The sequence below is a fragment of the Dendropsophus ebraccatus genome, chromosome 12 (genome assembly GCF_027789765.1).
Source record: "Dendropsophus ebraccatus isolate aDenEbr1 chromosome 12, aDenEbr1.pat, whole genome shotgun sequence".
NCBI classification, from domain to species: Eukaryota; Metazoa; Chordata; class Amphibia; order Anura; family Hylidae; genus Dendropsophus; species Dendropsophus ebraccatus.
The window spans coordinates 53,293,273-53,311,099 of NC_091465.1; the positions used below are offsets into that span (position 1 = coordinate 53,293,273).

Below are 17,827 nucleotides of genomic sequence, written 5' to 3' on the forward strand. Positions count from 1 at the left end.
ATTTAAATAAAGAAATGTTTTATTCACTTATTAGTTCTGCAATTTTTTCTTTGGTTGATATTTAATATTTAAATTGCAAACATATTATTTTGTGGCAGACTTTTTCTTGGGTTAAGAGTTTTTTTTTTTTTTTTTTTCCCAACTGTCGTGGGGTTTGGGATTTTTATTTTTTAAAGTTTTTTTTTTTATAAGAAACTGAACACAAAAATAAAGGGGACACAATCTGAGGTTAGTTGGAGGCAACATAAGTAAATGATTCTTTTACCGAAAGAGTAAACTACCATCAGATGTAATTGTTGAATCTACAGTAACTTGCTGGTTGGTAGGTGATCAAATACTTATTTCATGCAATAAAAAGTAAGCTAATTATTTGGAAATCACCTTTGAGACAATCTCTATAAAAAATGGAATCAAGTGTACCTGCAAACATGCAAACTGGGCAGTCTATCAAATACCCGTGAGAGTGTGTGTGTGTATATGGTATTATATTATTGCTGTATGATTATGTAACTATGGTTTTGTCTTCTACAGAGCTGGGAAATACTATATCGAGTTTGTTTGGAGGTGGAAGTTCTGCCACAGAGAGTAAGGAAAATGCCACAGACAGTGTCCAGGTGAGACAATCATTACATTTATATATTCCTTGTCAGCTTCCTAAATAAACATTCTGTATTGCATTCCATTTTATCCCTAAGCTATATGATGGATTGAGTTTAATCATTTGGATTGATTTAATAATTTTAACAGGAAGAAGAGGATGTGCCCACTGAGCCCACAAAGGAGGATGACCAAGAGTCTACAACACAGGCTAGTGAAAAGAATGCGGATGGTAAAGCTGAGGACAAAAAAGCAGATGAGAAAATAGAGGGTGAAAAAGTGAGCAAGGTAACCACAAAATGTATTCAGACATATTGCCAACACTGCCAGAATGATTGTCCAGATTGTCTGTGCCCACACTGCAGGTAAAACGGGGCCAGAAACAGATATCTGCATACTCCTGGCTTCTTGTACAAAGAGACCTTGGGTTTTCCGCAGCCTTGGCTTGTATTGCCCTTAAGAAACAAAGCTACAGCAACGTGCTGCCCCTTGACTACAGGGTATATGGAGCCAAACCTTTTTTTTTTTTTTTTTTATACTGTCACTACTTGTCACTGTCGATTTATTTAATTATTTTTGAGAAATCAATAGTACAGGTGATTTTAAGAAACTATTGTAATTTGTTTTTTTTTAGCCAAAAAATGCATTTTTATCATGAAAAAGCAGTTTGACACTCTCCCCCCCTGTCTTAATTGTTCTCTATGGAGAGGAGAGGGGTGGAGGGAGATGAGATTAACAAAGAGTTAATTTACGGCTACATCATTGGCTGTCTCCTCTGACATCAGCTCTGACCTCTGAATGCAGCTCCCCCTGTGTAATCCTTTTGTTTTCTGCTCTCTGCTGCCTACTAAACTTCATTCTCCCCCCCCCCCCCCCTTCATAAAACAGACTGAGTCGAGATTTCCTGATAATGAGCAGTGGATGAGAGAGGGAAGGGGGGGGCACCTGGGGAAAGGCTTTTTGAATGTAGATAATGGCATATTTGCCTAATAAACCCAATTAAAAAGTTTCTTAAAATCGCCTGTACTATTGATTTCTGCAAAAAAATGAAATGTCAGTGACACTTTAAGTAATAACCATGAGATATACCATAAATGGTTTGTCCAATTTGTTCATTATCCTCCCTGAATGCATTGGTAGGTCCCAGGGGTGTAGCTAATGTCTCCTGGGCCCTGGTGCGAGAGGCCAACTTGCCCCCCCTCCTTTCACGAACAAGTGATGCTATTGGTGTGTGTGTGTGAGACTCACAGGAGACGTCTTTTCTGATCAGAGTTCTTTCCTTTTCATCTTCTCAATCTGTCCTGGGCCATCATAAGAACTTCTCCAAGCCATGAATCCACAGAATCTGCCAGACAGACATATTAGTCTCCTCACTCTGGCACCATCCTCATCTCTATACACACTGCACATCTGTATTGGCCCCTTTACACCCTCATTTAGTGGGTAGCCCTGACTCTATGTGACCCCCTAATAATATATGCCCCCCTCTGTGTATTCCCTCTCCCCCGGGGGCAGGCTGATAAAAAAAAAAAAATAACACCAAAAAAACCCAAAACTTAACTCACCTGACAACGCGCTCCCACGTTGATCCTCTCTCCTCCTGGTCTGTCCCCGGCTGCCGGGGGTGTCGCGTCTTATCCCGTGCAGCGCGCGCATCCCAGAGCTCAGGGCCCAGGGAGCTCTGGGCGGTAGCTACGCCACTGGTTGGTCCTACAACTATTAAACATTTATGGTGTATACTGTGATTTTGTTCACCCGCTGCGAGTTTCTCACCATGAAATCCACTGCGATACTGATTACTATTAAAGTGTATGAAACTCCATTCTACTGTAAGAATATAGTGCCATAGCCTTGTAAAAGTTAACTATTTAAAAATTATCTTGCTTACCTGTCCTCACATCCCTGGCACCCTCCTAATTGCTTCTCTGGGTTAGTGACAACCTGCTCAGCCAATCATTGGCTGCAGTGGAAGAGATTGGCCAAGAGAGTGGGGAACACTGAGAAGCAGTCAGGGGAGCGCAGACAGGTAAGCATCAATTTATTTTTACCATTACAGCATCTAAATTAACTTTTACAAGGCTATGGACCTATATATTCCGCTGCGAGAATGGCGTGCCATAGACTTTAATAGTAATAGTAATCAGTATTGCAGTAGATTTTACTGCAAAACTCGTAGTGCAATCCACTGTGGTATGGTACAGGGGAACATACCGTTACATTCTTACTGAGGTGTTGCTAAAATGATCAACTGCAAGATTACTGTTAAGTCCTATGATCTTTTGGATTCTTTAGGACACTAAGGAAAAAGAACAAAATGCAAAAGATGCAGATTCTGCAAAGACACCGGAAGAAGAGCCTAAAAAGCCTGCTGCTCCCAAGAAGCAGAAACTTGTTGATGAAATAGGAGCAGATCAGACAATTAATGATGTACCAGATCTTGCAGAAGAGCAAGTGAAAAAATCTGTGAAAAAGTGAGTGTGGGTCAAGTTACAGTGCCCATGTGACAGACTGCATCTCTTCTGTTTACCCCACATGCATACATTTTATCTCCGTTTTTCTGACTAGGAACAACAGAGATAAGTTGCCAGACAGATGCGGTATTTGCCCAGAATACAAAAGTGGTCAGACAGTTGAAATCCAACATGTTTGTTCCTTGTCTTCCCCAACGTAATCTTTTGGGAGAACCCCCCTAAACGCAAGATGGTCAGCAAGTCTCACCAAAAAGGGTTGTGAATGCTAGCCTAAGGGCCCTATTCCACCGGACGATTATCGTTTGCATAATCGTTAACGATTAACGATCTCAAACGACCGCTAATGCGAAAGACCTGAAAACGTTCGGTCATTTCCATGGAACGATAATCGTTACTTATGATCGTAATTGCGATCGTTTCTCTTCGCTATTTATTCGCTATTGCGTTCGTATCTATTGCGAACGACCGAACGACGTCTTATTCAATGCGAACGATTTGCGAACGAGCAACGATAAAAATAGGTCCAGGTCTTATAAAGCGATCAACGATTTCTCGTTCGGTCGTTAATCGTTAACTGCATTTCAACCGAACGATTATCGTTCAGATTCGAACGATTTAACGATAATCTGAACGATAATCGTCCGGTGGAATAGGGCCCTAAGTATCCAATTACACGGCCCCATTTACTGCACAATCAATAATGTAAACGAGCACTGATCTCCTGCTGGCAGTGTTTCCAAATGATGTCTGTCTCTGGAGGAGAAGCTTCTGATACTGTGCGCATGTTTGCACTTTTGATGGGAAGGAGATGTGGCTAAAAAAATTATGAAGATGGCAAGTGTATTGTGTGGATTTACGCTTGATCCCACACTTAATGCAACTCGCTATGTGTAAATGCACCCTAAAACAGTATTTATTTTTTTGCCCGTTTTTTCTATATGAAATACATATGGACGTGTCGATACCATGCTGACATCCAGCATATGGATACGTATAATTTCTAGAATTTTTCACAAAATGGTGTGTGATGTCTTGAGACCTATTAAAGTCTGTTACTATGTTTGGGATGAAGGATGGGTTTAGTTTTAGGATGAGACTCCTGCAAAATAATGTAGTAGGGTTCCCAACAGTGCCAAGATCATTAGGCCAGATAGTACTATATTAAGATCCCAAAATCCTTTATTTTATTTTTTACAGGATGATTTAGACAAGGGTTTATCTGGAAAAACTTTGAAGGTACAAGTAGTAGCTCTAGGGTGCATTATATTTATTTATAGTTGGGTCAAGAGGTTCTTCAAAGAATGAGACAAAAGATGAGAAAAATTTCACTCCTTTCTGAGCTCTTAATACATTATTATTAAGACTAAAGAGCCCATTTATGAACTTGGGTTCTTAACCTTAAATAATAATTTTATAGCAATCTGCTTAAAGAATCTTTAAGATTTTTGAACTGTGTATTTGGAAGCCCTACTGCATTATTTTAGCGCATAGTTAATCCTAAAACAAATTCAGTTTTTCCTCACAAAGGTAGTAACAAACTTTGATAGGTCTCAAGACATCATACTACCATCATTTTGTGAAGACCCTAGAAATTATTTTGAGAAATATCATACGTTGGATGTCAGACACAGCTTAACCACCTAATTCCAATAATTTTTTTGTGACCCGAGTGCCAAATACTGCATAGTGAGTGATATATTCATTGAGATCACGTGTGTCCTGCTCAGTTTACACACACACACTATTGGGGTAGGACAGGTCAGATTTGCTTAATGGGCCTTGGTGATTAAGGAAACTTCAATTCCAGGGTTCTAACCGAGGCAAATAAAATCCTCTAAAGGCTCTGCCAGGTGGATCAAAATGTTTATCTGTGGAGCTTCTGTGAGTATGGGTAAAAATCCACCTTCCGGATTGATGACTCATTCTACAAGAGCCACAGCAATTTCACTACAGGGATAACAGCAGCCGCCGCCCTTGAACAAATTTGCATAGCGGCCACATAATCCACACAACATACCTTCTACAAACATTATATATTTAACTTTGGGAGAAAAGTCTTAGCACTTGTGTCCCAAAGTTTGTCCAAGATTATTAAACTGGCAATAAGTCCTGATAATTACCTATGCTTCTAATGTAAAACTTGTGATGCACTGGAAAGCTCTTTTACTTGAATTTGTGTACACTGGCCAAATATAATAATATTCTTACCTTTTAGGCTGCAGGAGCTCACTGAACGAGACCTGGAGAAACACGAGAGGGAAAAAGCTGCAAATAGCTTAGAAGCATTTATATTCGAGACACAGGTACAGTGCATAATAAGCATGATGAGGGGGAGTTTTAATGTTAGCATCCATAGTACCCATTACAATCTGTCTTGTATATTTCCTTAGGATAAACTAGAACAAGATGAGTTTCGTAAAGTGTCTACAGAACAGCAGAGAGAGGAGATCTCAAGCAAACTTAGCCAAGCCTCAACCTGGCTAGAAGATGAGGGATACACAGCAACCACTAAGGTACTCAGAACTAGAACTTAAAGGTGGAAATTAGAATGGCAGAGTGATAGCGTTATTGTTCTCTTGATAAGGGGTAGATAACATTGCTCAGGCAGTGTATATTCTTACAGTTAGATCCTCATATCTGTATGTATTCTATACATATGCATATAGTCACACCTAAAGGCCCTATTCCACGAAACGTTTATCGTCCGTATTCGGCCGATATCGGCCGCTACGGACGATAATCGTCCCGTGGAATAGAGTGCAACGATCTGCCGACATCGTTCATGTCGGCTGATCGTTGCAGTCGCTTGTTTTTCAACATGTTGAAAAACAAGCGACTGATATAGCAGCGATCTGTTGCCGTCGCTCCATTGAATAGGAGCGTCGGCAGCAGACGCTGCTATATCCTATGGGCTGCCCTGACGATCAGCGATCACCCGGGCAGCCCCCTCCCACACTCACCCGCTCGCTGCAGCCGCGCTGATTAGCGGCGGCAGCGAGCGGGGAACGAGGAGCAAACGACTGCTGAGAGCACTCGTTTGCTCCTCTAACGACCCGTGGAATAGGGGCATAAGGGCCCTATTCCACCAGACGATTATCGTTTGCATAATCGTTAACGATCTCAAACGACCGCTATTGCGAAAGACCTGAAAACCTTCACTCATTTCCATGAAACGATAATCGTTACTTATGATCGTAATTGCGATCGTGCTTCTTCGTTATTTATTCGCTATTGCGTTCGTATCTATAGTGAACGACCGAACGATGTCTTATTCAATGCGAACGATTAGCAAACGTTTTGTGAACGAGCAACGATAAAAATAGGTCCAGGTCTTATAAAGCGATCAACGATTTCTCGTTCGGTCGTTAATCGTTAACTGCATTTCAACCGAACGATAATCATCCGGTGGAATAGGGCCCTAAGAGGTGGAAAATATCACCATACTGCCCCTGAATAATATCCACCATAAAGACCAAAATCGCCACATACCCATATATTGGTGGATTCCAGTTCTACACAAGTGCCCCCTACAGGCCCAGTCACAGTTGCACCCTCTTTATCACAAATTTTACACCCCAGAGGACACACCTACACAGGCTCACACACCTACACATTTACTCATACATGCATTTACACACATACATCCTTGATGGTTTTTTGAGTCACAAGTCACACACTTCAAAGTCATTAACTTCAGTGTGACTGCAGGTTCATGTCAACGTACCTGCTCACAGATCCCTTCAGCCCCGCATCTTTCCGGTGCCAGTCTTCTTTCTTTTGTCTGTCCTACTGCTTTTGATAACTTTTAATTTAAAAAAAAGTAAATTAGCACTTGAACCCCTTGGGCCACGATGACATACCAGTACCTGCAGTTTCTCCTTGAAAATTATTCTCCTTTTGTCAATTAAAGGGGTTATCCAGCTCTACAAAAACATGGCCGCTTTCCCCTCTACTGTTGTCTCCAGTTCAGGTGCGGTTTGCAATCAAGCTCCATTTACTTCAATGGAACTGAGTTTTTAAAACCCCACCCAAACTGGAAACAATGATAGGGGGAAAGTGGCCACGTTTTTGTAGCTCTGGATAACCCCTTTAAATCTTTTTATTTTAGGAGCTTAAAGACAAGCTAAGTGAACTGAAGAAGGCCTGCAAGTCTTTGTTTTTCAAGGTTGAAGAGAGGAGAAAGTGGCCAGACAAACTGGCAGCTTTGGACAGTTTGCTTAATCACTCTTCCATCTTTCTGAAGTAAGTGAACTGTATTCTTTAACCCCTTAAGGTCCAAGCCAATTTTCGTTTTTGCGCTTTTGCTTTTTCCATTTTATGTTTAAAAGTCCATAGCGCTTGCATTTTTTCACCTAGAGACGTATATGAGCGCTTATTTTTTGCGAAACCAATTGTACTTTGCAATTACAGGCATAATTTTTCCATAAAATATGTTGTGAAACCGGAAAAAAATCATTTGCGCTGTCAAATTGAAAAAAAAAAACGAATTTGTTTTGATTTCGGGGAGTTTTGCATTTACGCCGTTCGCCCTATGGTAAAACTGACTTGTTATGCATGTTCCTCAAGTCGTTACGATTACTATGATATATAACATGTATAACTTATATTGTATCTGATGGCCTGTAAAAAATTCAAACCATTGTTAACAAATATACGTTCCTTAAAATCGCTCCATTCCAAGGCTTATAGCGCTTTTATCCTTTGGTCTATGGGGCTGTATGAGGTGTCATTCTTTGCGCCATGATGTGTTCTTTCTATCGGTACCTTGATTGCGCATATACGACTTTTTGATCGCTTTTTATTACATTTTTTCTGGATTTGATGCGACCAAAAATGCGCAATTTTGCACTTTGGGATTTTTTTGCGCTTACGCCGTTTACCGTGCGAGATCAGGAATGTGATTAATTAATAGTTCGGGCGATTACGTGTGCGGTGATACTAAATATGTTTATTAATTTATTTATTAATTTATATTTATAAAATGGGAAAAGGGGGGTGATTTGGACTTTTATTAGGGGAGGGGATTTTTTATTAATAAAAACACTTTTTTACTTTTTTTTTTACATACACTAGAAGCCCCCCTGGGGGGCTTGTATATACATAGCACTGATCTCTCATAGAGATCAATGCTGTGTGTATACACAGCAAAGATCGATTAGATCGGTCATAGATTGCTATGGCCTGCTGCAGGCCATAGCAATCTATTGCCGAGTCGGGATCAGCGTAATTCCGACGCTGAGGCCCGGCACGGGCAGAAGAACGGATCTCCCCCCCGCGATCGCATCGCGGGGGGGGAGATCCGTGCCACTAGACACCAAGGATGCACGGAGGAAAGCACTTCAATGCAGCTGTCAGGTTTGACAGCTGCATTGAAGGGCTTAATTAGCCGGCGCGGCAACGGGACCCGCGCCGGCTAATAGAGGCACTGCCCGGCTGCAGATTGCAGCCGGGATCGGTGCCGTTCAGAGCGGGGTCCCGGCGGGACCCCGCTCTGAACACCCCCTGCGGCACCATGACGTATCAGATACGTCATGGGTCGCTAAGGGGTTAAGCTCCAATAGCCGTCAATATACTATAGTGGGGGCTTTATACTGAAGCTGGCTTCCTGTTGAAAATTGAGACTGGCTAAGGCTACAAGATTAACTTTAATTATTGAGTGACAGCTGTAGTTTCCAAGATTGCGTAGAGCTAAGGCTGGAGTCACACATTCCATGATCGTGGAACCGCAACCCAGACCATTTTAGAGGCTATTGAATTCTATGAGTTTTTTCAGAATAGCCGCTTTTAGATGTGTGTCGGGGAAAAAAATCGAACTTAAATGTCATAACTTGGACAAATGCTGACAGCGTCAATAAGGCCTCAGTGTGGATTTTTGACTGCAGTTGTAGATTGATTTTAACTATCCATTTTGCGTTCCTACAAAAAGTTGAAGGGTTTCCTTGTCCTTGCTCTGATCTATTGCAGACATTGAATGCAAAAAATATGTTGGATCTGTAGTATCCCATAGTATCCCATATCTGCTCACTTCATTCAGTTGTGTGCAAAACTTTAGTTATCAGTTGAGGGAAGCAACCTATATGAACGCTATTAACATTTGGTTCATTTCAGTCATTCAGTCCAAACTACTGATACTGCATTGTTAAGTAACTGTTAGGTTAAGGGGACACCTTTCATATATCTGTGTGTACCAGACAGTAAAAGCAGTTTTCTACATTTTGGAAGCAAAGAGTCTTACTAATAGAATAAAAGCATTTTTATATGTTCTAGAAGCACAGATCGCTATATGAAAGGTATCATTTGTGTCCTCATCCTAACATTTTCTAGCATAAATTGCAGTTCAGATTCCCTTTAGTCTCCCTCCATCGCGGTCCTGACTGCTAACTCTATAGTAAAGAGGCTTGATAAACTAATCAGTCGGCGTCACACCAAGCCAGCATGCTTCGCACGGCAATACTTGACAATTGGAGGTGTCTCCCAGCACAATGACCCCAAATTATCTTATAGGGGTTACCCTGGATTAGAAAAAGCAGTTATTTACTTGCAGAAACAGCACCACCCCTTTCATCAATAACAATAATAGTAATGCTTTTACTTATATAGCGCCAACTGATTCTGCAGCACTTTACATGGTTTGTCAGTTTTGGTCCCTGTGCCTATTAGGGCTCACAATCTAAATCTGTATGTTTTGGGTGTGGGAGGAAACCCACGCAAAGAGGGAGAGAACATACAAACTCTTTGCAGATGTTGCCTTTAATGACATTTGAACCCAGGACCCCAGCACTGCAAGGCTACAGTGCTGCCCACGTCATCAAGTACTGGTGTGGTATTGCAACGCTTGTTCGTGCAACGTATCAAAAGTTAATTTAACGGGGAACTATCAGCGTTGCGCATGAGGCGCAAAGGAGGAAGGTATGTCTCTTTCCTTCCTCCTCTGTGCTGTTAGCAGTGTAATGTTTGTGAAGTGCCGTTTCAAGCACTGCCTGGGGGCGGGGCAGTGCTCCTGTACTCCAGACCGATATTTGGGGGTGTCCTTTTTTACGTCTGTGTGGTCAAAATTACAGGTAAATATATATCTTTTTAAACTAGTGTATATCTTTTTCTTAAAATTGACCTGACTTAATTTTTTTTATCTAGGTAGCTGTATGGTGGTCATTTTTGTCCTATGACATGTCGTTTGTTTAATGCATTTATTTTTCTGAGATATGATGTGACTTAAAAAAGCATGATTCTGGTATTTGGTATTTTTTATGTGTATGCCGTATACCATAAGAGATCATTAGACTCAATGTAGCCACGTCATGGTGGGGAGATCGTGACACTGGGTGTCGGGGGACCTGCCCCCTGTGCTCTGGGGCGGGCCAGTGCTCAGAAATAGACCAGTGACGTGTGCAGGAACCAGGCGGCGGTTCAAAAAAACGACCACACTGGTCATGTAAAAAACCCAAAGCAATATACCCAGTGGTACATTCCCTTCAAACTGTTAAGGTGGTTAGAGGCGGTTATTTGCTGATGAATGTTCATTTTAATTTAAGACTTCCACTCACTTTAGAATCACGGTGCTAGTTTTAACCCCTTGTCAGCCATGCATCTATATATGTTTCTACTGCTGATGCTTCGTGCAGTAGGAAAGGGGTTTTAATGTATGAGGGGTGGCCTCAGTGTGATTTGCCCCCCACACATTAGTGTCCCAGGGCTGGGGATAATGACAGGCAGACGTGATCACACATCTGCCTGTATTTACCCCTTAAATGCCATAATCTATAGAGATTGCAGGGTTTAAGGTAGACGGTGACAAGAGAAGTACCTGTCACTGATCATTGATTGATTAGAAAGTGTCAGATCGTCTGAATTACCGGAAGATGAGAGGAGGATCCTTCCGAGGGTGCTGAATGGCACAGATCAAGCAGTAGTTCCAAGGTAAGATGACGCTGGATTTTTTGGTCTCAGAAGCAAAGCATTTTGGGGTTTACACCCCTTTTGTAAAGTTAAAAATGACATGTTAGGAGTCATACTGATGGATGGTTATAAAGGCACCAAGAAATTTTTGGTGGGAGGATGGAGCATTGCACGCCCGTATCATGTCTTACAATAAAATTGTAAAGAAAACTGCTAATTTAAAAAAACATGCAATGGTAAATGTATATAAACTGTAAGTGTAACAGTTTAAGTTAAACTTTACATAGAAAAGATCTTTGATTTCAGTGACCTCACAGAGCTTTTGTTTTTTTCTTTCTGTATATGCGAGATACCTTTAATAAGTGTACAAAGAGCGTTAGTTGAAATGAATTAAACTATAGTAAAAATATATAATAAATTATAAAAGGATGTATACAATTAAATGAATGTATAGAAACTAACTTGTTTGAAGAAACTGCAATCTCTGTAGCTTTTTAGATCTGCTTATTTTGTGTGAAAGACATCACTGTCTTAGGCAGAAGTAAATTTGAAGAGCGGGGAGGCCCAGCGCTGATAATAATAATACATACTGCACTGTCACGGTCACCCAAACTGCGGCAAGCGGTACTTTAGCTTTAAGCGGTTACTTATTGTCTATATACATTTACTATTTCATGTTTTATTTAGTTGTTTTTTTGCAATTTTATTGGAAGACATGATAGGGCCGTTGCGGTTCTCTGTCCTCCCACCAAACAATCCTTTTATTATTATGCATCAGCACTTCCCTTAGGGTAGCTTCACATGTACCGTATCGCTGCGTTTTTGGTGCGATTTTTTTTTTACATGCGAGTTTTGATTTTCACATGAAAATCATGTGAAAATCAAAACACGCATGTAAAAAATGCAGCGTTAAAAACGCAGCGATATGGTACGTGTGAAGGCACCCTTAATGTGTCTTTTATAACTTGACAAAAGGGTATAAACCCCCGAAACGCTATGTTTCTATGAGACCAATAAATCCTGCTTGATCTGTGCCGTTCAGCGCCCTCTGAAAATCTGACACTTCTCAATGTTAATCTCTGCTCTCCCTTGCCTTGGGATCCCGGACACAGACGGTCCGTCTGCTGTGGCAGTTATCAGTTATCTCCAGTGATGGCGTACATAGGTGTTGTGCGGTCAGTGCAACACCTAAAGGTGAGCATGTTTCACCCTCTTAATTACAATATCCTATTAAGGTAGCACCGTATGGCACTTTTTATGTTTTAGCCTATTTATCTTTTACTGATGATTGGGACCCCTGCAGCGACCTTGGGGGTCCAGATTACTTACAATGACAGATGAAGGTTGTAATACTTGCCTCCGTCCTGTCAGGTCACTGATCTTCTCCTAGAGTGTGCCATATTTATACAAATATGTAAAAAAGCAAAACCTATTTGGTATCATAGTTTTTCAGAATTGTCTGATGTATTAAAATAAAATATTACAATATTCTCTCACAATGAACGGTGTAAACCTAAAGAGGAATGGAATTAATGCACCAAGATTGCTGTGTTTTTTTTTTTTTTCCTGTTTATTACATGTCGGTAAAATTAAAAGTAATTTAAATTTTTTTTTAAACCAATATGATACCAATACAAACTATAGCTAATGGCACAAAAAACGAGCCCCCAACCAGCCTTGTAGGTGGAAAAATAAAAGCGTTATGGCTTTTAGAAGGTAAGGAGAAACACGGCGGTAATGTGACCTGGACATCTGTGCATGAAGAGGTTAAAATTGTAATGTACGAATTCATATATTCATATATATTATAACATTTATGTGCAGCACATAACACAGACAACTATTAGTGAAATTTTGAGTGGATTGCCAGAATCGCAGTGTGTTGCAAAAATTTAATAACCCATAATATTTGTTAATGCTCTGTACTTTAGTTATCGAATTTTACAAATTGCTTTGTCTTTAGAAGTGCTAGAATGATCCCTGATGATGATCCCATATTCACAGACGTTGAGTTAAATACACTGGAAAAGCTTATTAATGATACCTGGGTAAGTGTGAGAACTAGTGTTACTTTTTAACTTACATTCCATTGTGGCACATTTTAATGATCCTTGCTTTGTGCTGGTTTGGTATGCTGTGCTGTTTACTTTAACCCCATCCCATCATTTTGACACGGGCCAAGATGTTAGAAAGTGGAGTATGGAACGGGCACCCAAACCTCATTCTATAGCAGGTGTCAGCTGTTAACTACAGCTGACAACCACCATCTTCAGCTAAAAAGAGAACTCCTCTTCCCACTCATATTCGCCCTAGATGCTACTACAGTTGATGTTGATTATAATGTTTGGACAGAGGGTCTGTCCCTCAGTCTTCAGTTAGCCTCATTCTCCACCCCTGCAGCATGATTGCTAGGATTCCAGGAAGTTAATATGGCAGATTGGAGCCTACTGAAGTATTGTACCAGATAATGTAACTTTTTTGGTTAAAAATGGTTACGAAAGATTAATAATAATAATTGGGGGAAATGTTTTCTGTTTATAATATAAAAACTCAATTAGTATAATCTTATCATAAAGAAGCATGTTATTTAACCCACCAGAATTGCTGTTTTTGGCCACTTTGCCTCACTAAATAAGTAAAATCAAATAATTGAATGTACTCCATAGAGGTAGCAATAAAAACTACAGCTTGACAGAAAAATTGTTCTGGGTGTCAAAATGAGCCCGCACAACTCCCGGAGCTGTGCGGGCTGTGGCTGCTGGAGAGGATGATGGCAGGGGGATGCTCAGTGTCCCTCCAGTGTTCCTCAGTGTCCCCCTGCACTGTTCCTCAGTGTCTCCTCTCCAGCAGCCGCAGCCCGCACAGCTCTGGGAGTCAGGTGATTTGCATAACCTTGGGGGCAATACAATACTTTTTAATAAAAAATTTTGCCTGACTTCTTTAAGTAGCAAAACCTGACATAAACTGTATAAGTTTGGTATTACCACAATCTGACTTGCGCCCACAATCTGACTTGAGTTGTTGAGAAGACATGACGTAGTTGACATAATTTAACTAAAATAATAATGTACTTAACTTTTCTACAATTTGTAATTAGGTATGGAAAAATGAAACTCTGGCAGAGCAAGCCAAGCTCTCGGCTACCGAAAGACCAGTTTTGTTGTCTAAAGACATTGAGCAAAAACTAGCAGCTTTGGACAGGGAAATTCAGTACCTGCTAAACAAGGCCAAGTTTTCTAAACCCAAACCTAGGCCCAAGCCTAAAAGTAACACCACTAAATCGGACAGCGGTGAGAAGAATGCAACAGAGTCTACTGTGAAAACAACAGAAGAGAGTACACAGGGTAAACTGAACTTATAGTTTTGCTTTTTACATTCTTACTTTGGGACTTTGTTTTCCTTTCCCTGTTTACGTTAAATGTTGCACATATAAACTGTTGACGTGTTGTTCACTGGCTGGCCAATTGATCAAACTGATATTAGGAGTCGGGCCTTATGATTGAGATTTGGTACGATCCTAAATTATGACCTGTCAATATAAATGACAGTATTGCTTTGAGCTTCTATTTATTTTAGTTCCATGAGTCTGTCAGGTTTCTGTAGTAGTGAAAAGTTTTTTGTTTTTCAAACTGGATCGAGCAACAGAAGAAATAAAGTGAACTTCTGACTTTTAACAGATATATACATTTATATTTTTTATTTTAAGCAGAACCACCCAGTGAACCTGAACCTGCAAAGGAGCCTCCAGCAGAAGAGAAGATTTTAGAGCTAGAAGGTTCTGAAGCAGGTAATCCGGGGCATGCAGAGGAATTTTAATGCTCTGGTCACATTGTAAGATTGTGAGTATGTAGACAGGCGACAGCCACATGTTAATGTTGATCAACGCTAATTTATCTTGACTTCATATGGCTCTTTTATGTATGTCAAAACGCCACCCGGTTCCCCTGCTTAGTGGTGGTTTTTGGTGATGCGGCCCTGCTAGATTGTAATGGAGCCGCACCACTAAGAGGGGAGGATATTGTCACACTGGTGGCACAAGGCATGCCCCCAGAGCTCTTAGCTGGGCCGGTGCACAAGCAGAAAACAGCACTAAGAACAATGAAACAACTGTGTTTGCTTTCCCGTTTACTGCACAGGAGGCTGTCACTAGTTTGTTTCCCCACTCCTTGGCCAAATGCTCACTGATTGGTGTGATGTCAGTGCTGGGCAGGATTTACATATGAGGCGTTTCATCTTGTCTGGCAACAGAAGAGACAGAAATCATGTGACTTTGGTCTCATAAGGGAGGGGGAGGACAGAGGAGTGGAGACATAGTGGACCAGGAAGTGAGGATTTTCTGCAGCTTCAGGGTGTAAGTCAGGATTAGTGTTGCCTTCTATTGGCAGCAGCCTATACCAGTGATGGCTAACCTGGACAGTCCAGCTGTTGCGAAACTACATTTCCCATCATGCCTGAACAACCAAAGATATGGCTTTGGTTGCCCAGGCATGATGGGAGTTGTAGTTTTGCATCACTGGCCTATACCCATGGTTGTCTGTAATAGGCTTGGCAAGAAAAGGATTTCACAGTAAATACAAAATCCTCTTTTAGGGTGTGTTGACATGTACAGGATCCGCAGCAGATTTGATGCTGTGTTCAGTTATTTAGATAAAATCTGTTGCAGATCCGTACCATCAAATCTGCTGCAATACAGTATGTGTGAAGTGCCGCAATCCATCGGGGTCATATGGTCATTAATTGATTCCAGGAACATGACTGCCAATTTTCCTATAGAGCATTACTGGGACAGTGTAGGACAGGCTGTTCAAAGCATGTCAGCCCCTTCAGCTCTTTTGCACCAACTGCAGCAAACGATCCTGTAGGCATGGGCCAATAACCCTGCAGCACCAAGTGGAATCTATGCCATGAGGATGTTCTGCAGACCAAATTAAGAATAAGGCACTACTAAATGGGTATATAAAAAATACATTCAGTGTAGTTTTTCTCTGAGACTTTAGAAGCTCATGCAGAAAAAATATTAATAAATGCCAAATCTTACAATAATCTGTGCTCATTTAATTCTAATTGTTCTTTCTCTCTCCATTTTTTTGGTTCTTCCCTGTATTAGACACGGCGACACCAAAAACCCCAGAAGAGAAACAGAAGACAGAGTTATAACCCTGTGACATCCTTCATCTATGTTGGCACTCATATTTATTGACATTACTTTTTTGTAATGGACCCTAATGGTTTCAGACAAACTGAACTTTATTTTTGGTTGATTTTTTTTTTTTTTCTCTAAAGGAAAGCTGTTTTTCAATTGTATATTTCTGTCTTATGAGAGCAATGTTAGAATTTTTCTTACCTTGTGTGTTTGTCGTGTTTTATTTAACTCTGAGTGTACAAAAGATACCGAATTTTTGCTGGAAGATATAACAATGTTTTGTGCCTCACTCATTTAACTAACATTGTACCTTTTAAGGAAATGGTTATTTAAATTGTTCTGGCTTGGCGGACGCAACAACCTCCTGTCTTACCCTGGAAGGTAATCTGTCAGCAGAAAAATCGTTATTAAACTGCTAATGCAGTTGTTGCACAGTCTGTAATAGTACCCGTATATTGGTCCTTTTTGGCTTGTACACTTGAGAAACATTGATCGCCCATGTAGAAAGTCAAAGTGGAGGCAGAGCCTCTCATCACTTGTAATCGTAGCCATTGGCCCACAGGGCAGAGGTTTCAGAGACCCACCATGCTTGTGCCATCACTGACAGAGTGCTAAAGTTTGGTTGTTTCCCACTCTTCAAGGTCAGTGACTGCACATGCTGGTGTGGGGTAAAGAGGTCTGCAGCAAGGGAGAGCTCAGAGTTTGTGCCGCAACAAGATTTACGGCTTTTGTGTGGGTTTTGAGAGCCCTGCCTGGTAATCCTAGGAGAGGTTGGCTATAACAAACCGTGAGAGGCATTGCAGTTGGAGCAATTCAGTGCCCTGGCTACTACTCTGACTTTTTACACAGGCAATCAAAGTTTGATTCAGGTGTACATGCCACGGAGGATCAATATATAGCAACAATTGCTATGAAACCGGTTTCTTTTTCTTTTGTTTCACAACCATTGTGGTTATAATAATCCATATAAAGGGGTGTATAAGCTTGGGCATTGTCTAATTTCCCAATGTCTATGTCCTCTGTTGAAGCGAAGGTTGTTTCTGGTGAATGATTAGGCAAACACAGCTAAATGTGCTTAGTAAGGCCTTAAACTGTTTTTATACAGGAAATTAAATTGTGGTAAAATGGCACAGTTGAAATGTGTTAACTAGATTATGCATATTAACTGCTGAGCCTATTGGCATTAGTCAATTCTAGGTATTTCCATACTGACAACTTGTTTCATCTTCAAACAGCAGTTTCTCATTATAACCTTTATACTTTAAGGTTACAAACCCACTTGGCGGGTCTGCAGTGAGTCTCCATGCTGCGTTTTTGCAGCGAGACTCGCTGCAGATCCCGGCCCTATGCTTTTAATGGCAGACAAACACGCAGCAGGGATGTACATCCCTGCTGCGAGTTTGTCTGCAGCCCACCCCATTAACCCCCCGCCCGCCGGAGCTGATGCTTCACCTGATCCCGGCTTCGGCGGTTCCCGATGTCTTCAGCAAGCCGGAGCGGGGATCAGGTGAAGTATATGCTCCAGCCATCGGGCGGCCAGGGCTGCGGGCGGCTGGCTGGAGCATATACTTCACCTGGTCCCCGCTCCGGCTTGCTGAAGACATCGGAACCTGCCGGAGCCGGGATCAGGTGAAGTATCAGCTCCGGCGGCCGGGGGGTTAATGGGGTGGGCTGCAGACAAACTCGCAGCAGGGATGTACATCCCTGCTGCGTGTTTGTC

The 17,827-nt window shown here is 41.3% G+C and overlaps 1 protein-coding gene across 6 annotated transcripts in view; it reads left to right on the top strand.

Annotated features, from left to right (window-relative positions):
* HYOU1 (hypoxia up-regulated 1) overlaps positions 1-16,307 on the top strand; it is a 56,692-nt gene extending 40,385 nt beyond the window's left edge. For 3 of the 6 annotated variants that reach the window (XM_069947930.1, XM_069947932.1, XM_069947933.1), the window contains exons 16-25: positions 532-614; positions 748-885; positions 2,890-3,068; positions 5,284-5,371; positions 5,459-5,581; positions 7,177-7,310; positions 12,928-13,012; positions 14,062-14,308; positions 14,671-14,751; positions 16,072-16,307. In XM_069947930.1, the coding sequence (XP_069804031.1) occupies positions 532-614; positions 748-885; positions 2,890-3,068; positions 5,284-5,371; positions 5,459-5,581; positions 7,177-7,310; positions 12,928-13,012; positions 14,062-14,308; positions 14,671-14,751; positions 16,072-16,121 (1,208 nt within the window). In that variant the 3' untranslated portion in view covers positions 16,122-16,307. Of the gene's footprint in view, positions 1-531; positions 615-747; positions 886-2,889; positions 3,069-5,283; positions 5,372-5,458; positions 5,582-7,176; positions 7,311-12,927; positions 13,013-14,061; positions 14,309-14,670; positions 14,804-16,071 lie in introns of all 6 variants that reach the window. The other 3 variants (XM_069947935.1, XM_069947936.1, XM_069947934.1) reach the window with 3 other exon arrangements.
* The last annotated feature ends 1,520 nt before the right edge of the window (positions 16,308-17,827 follow it).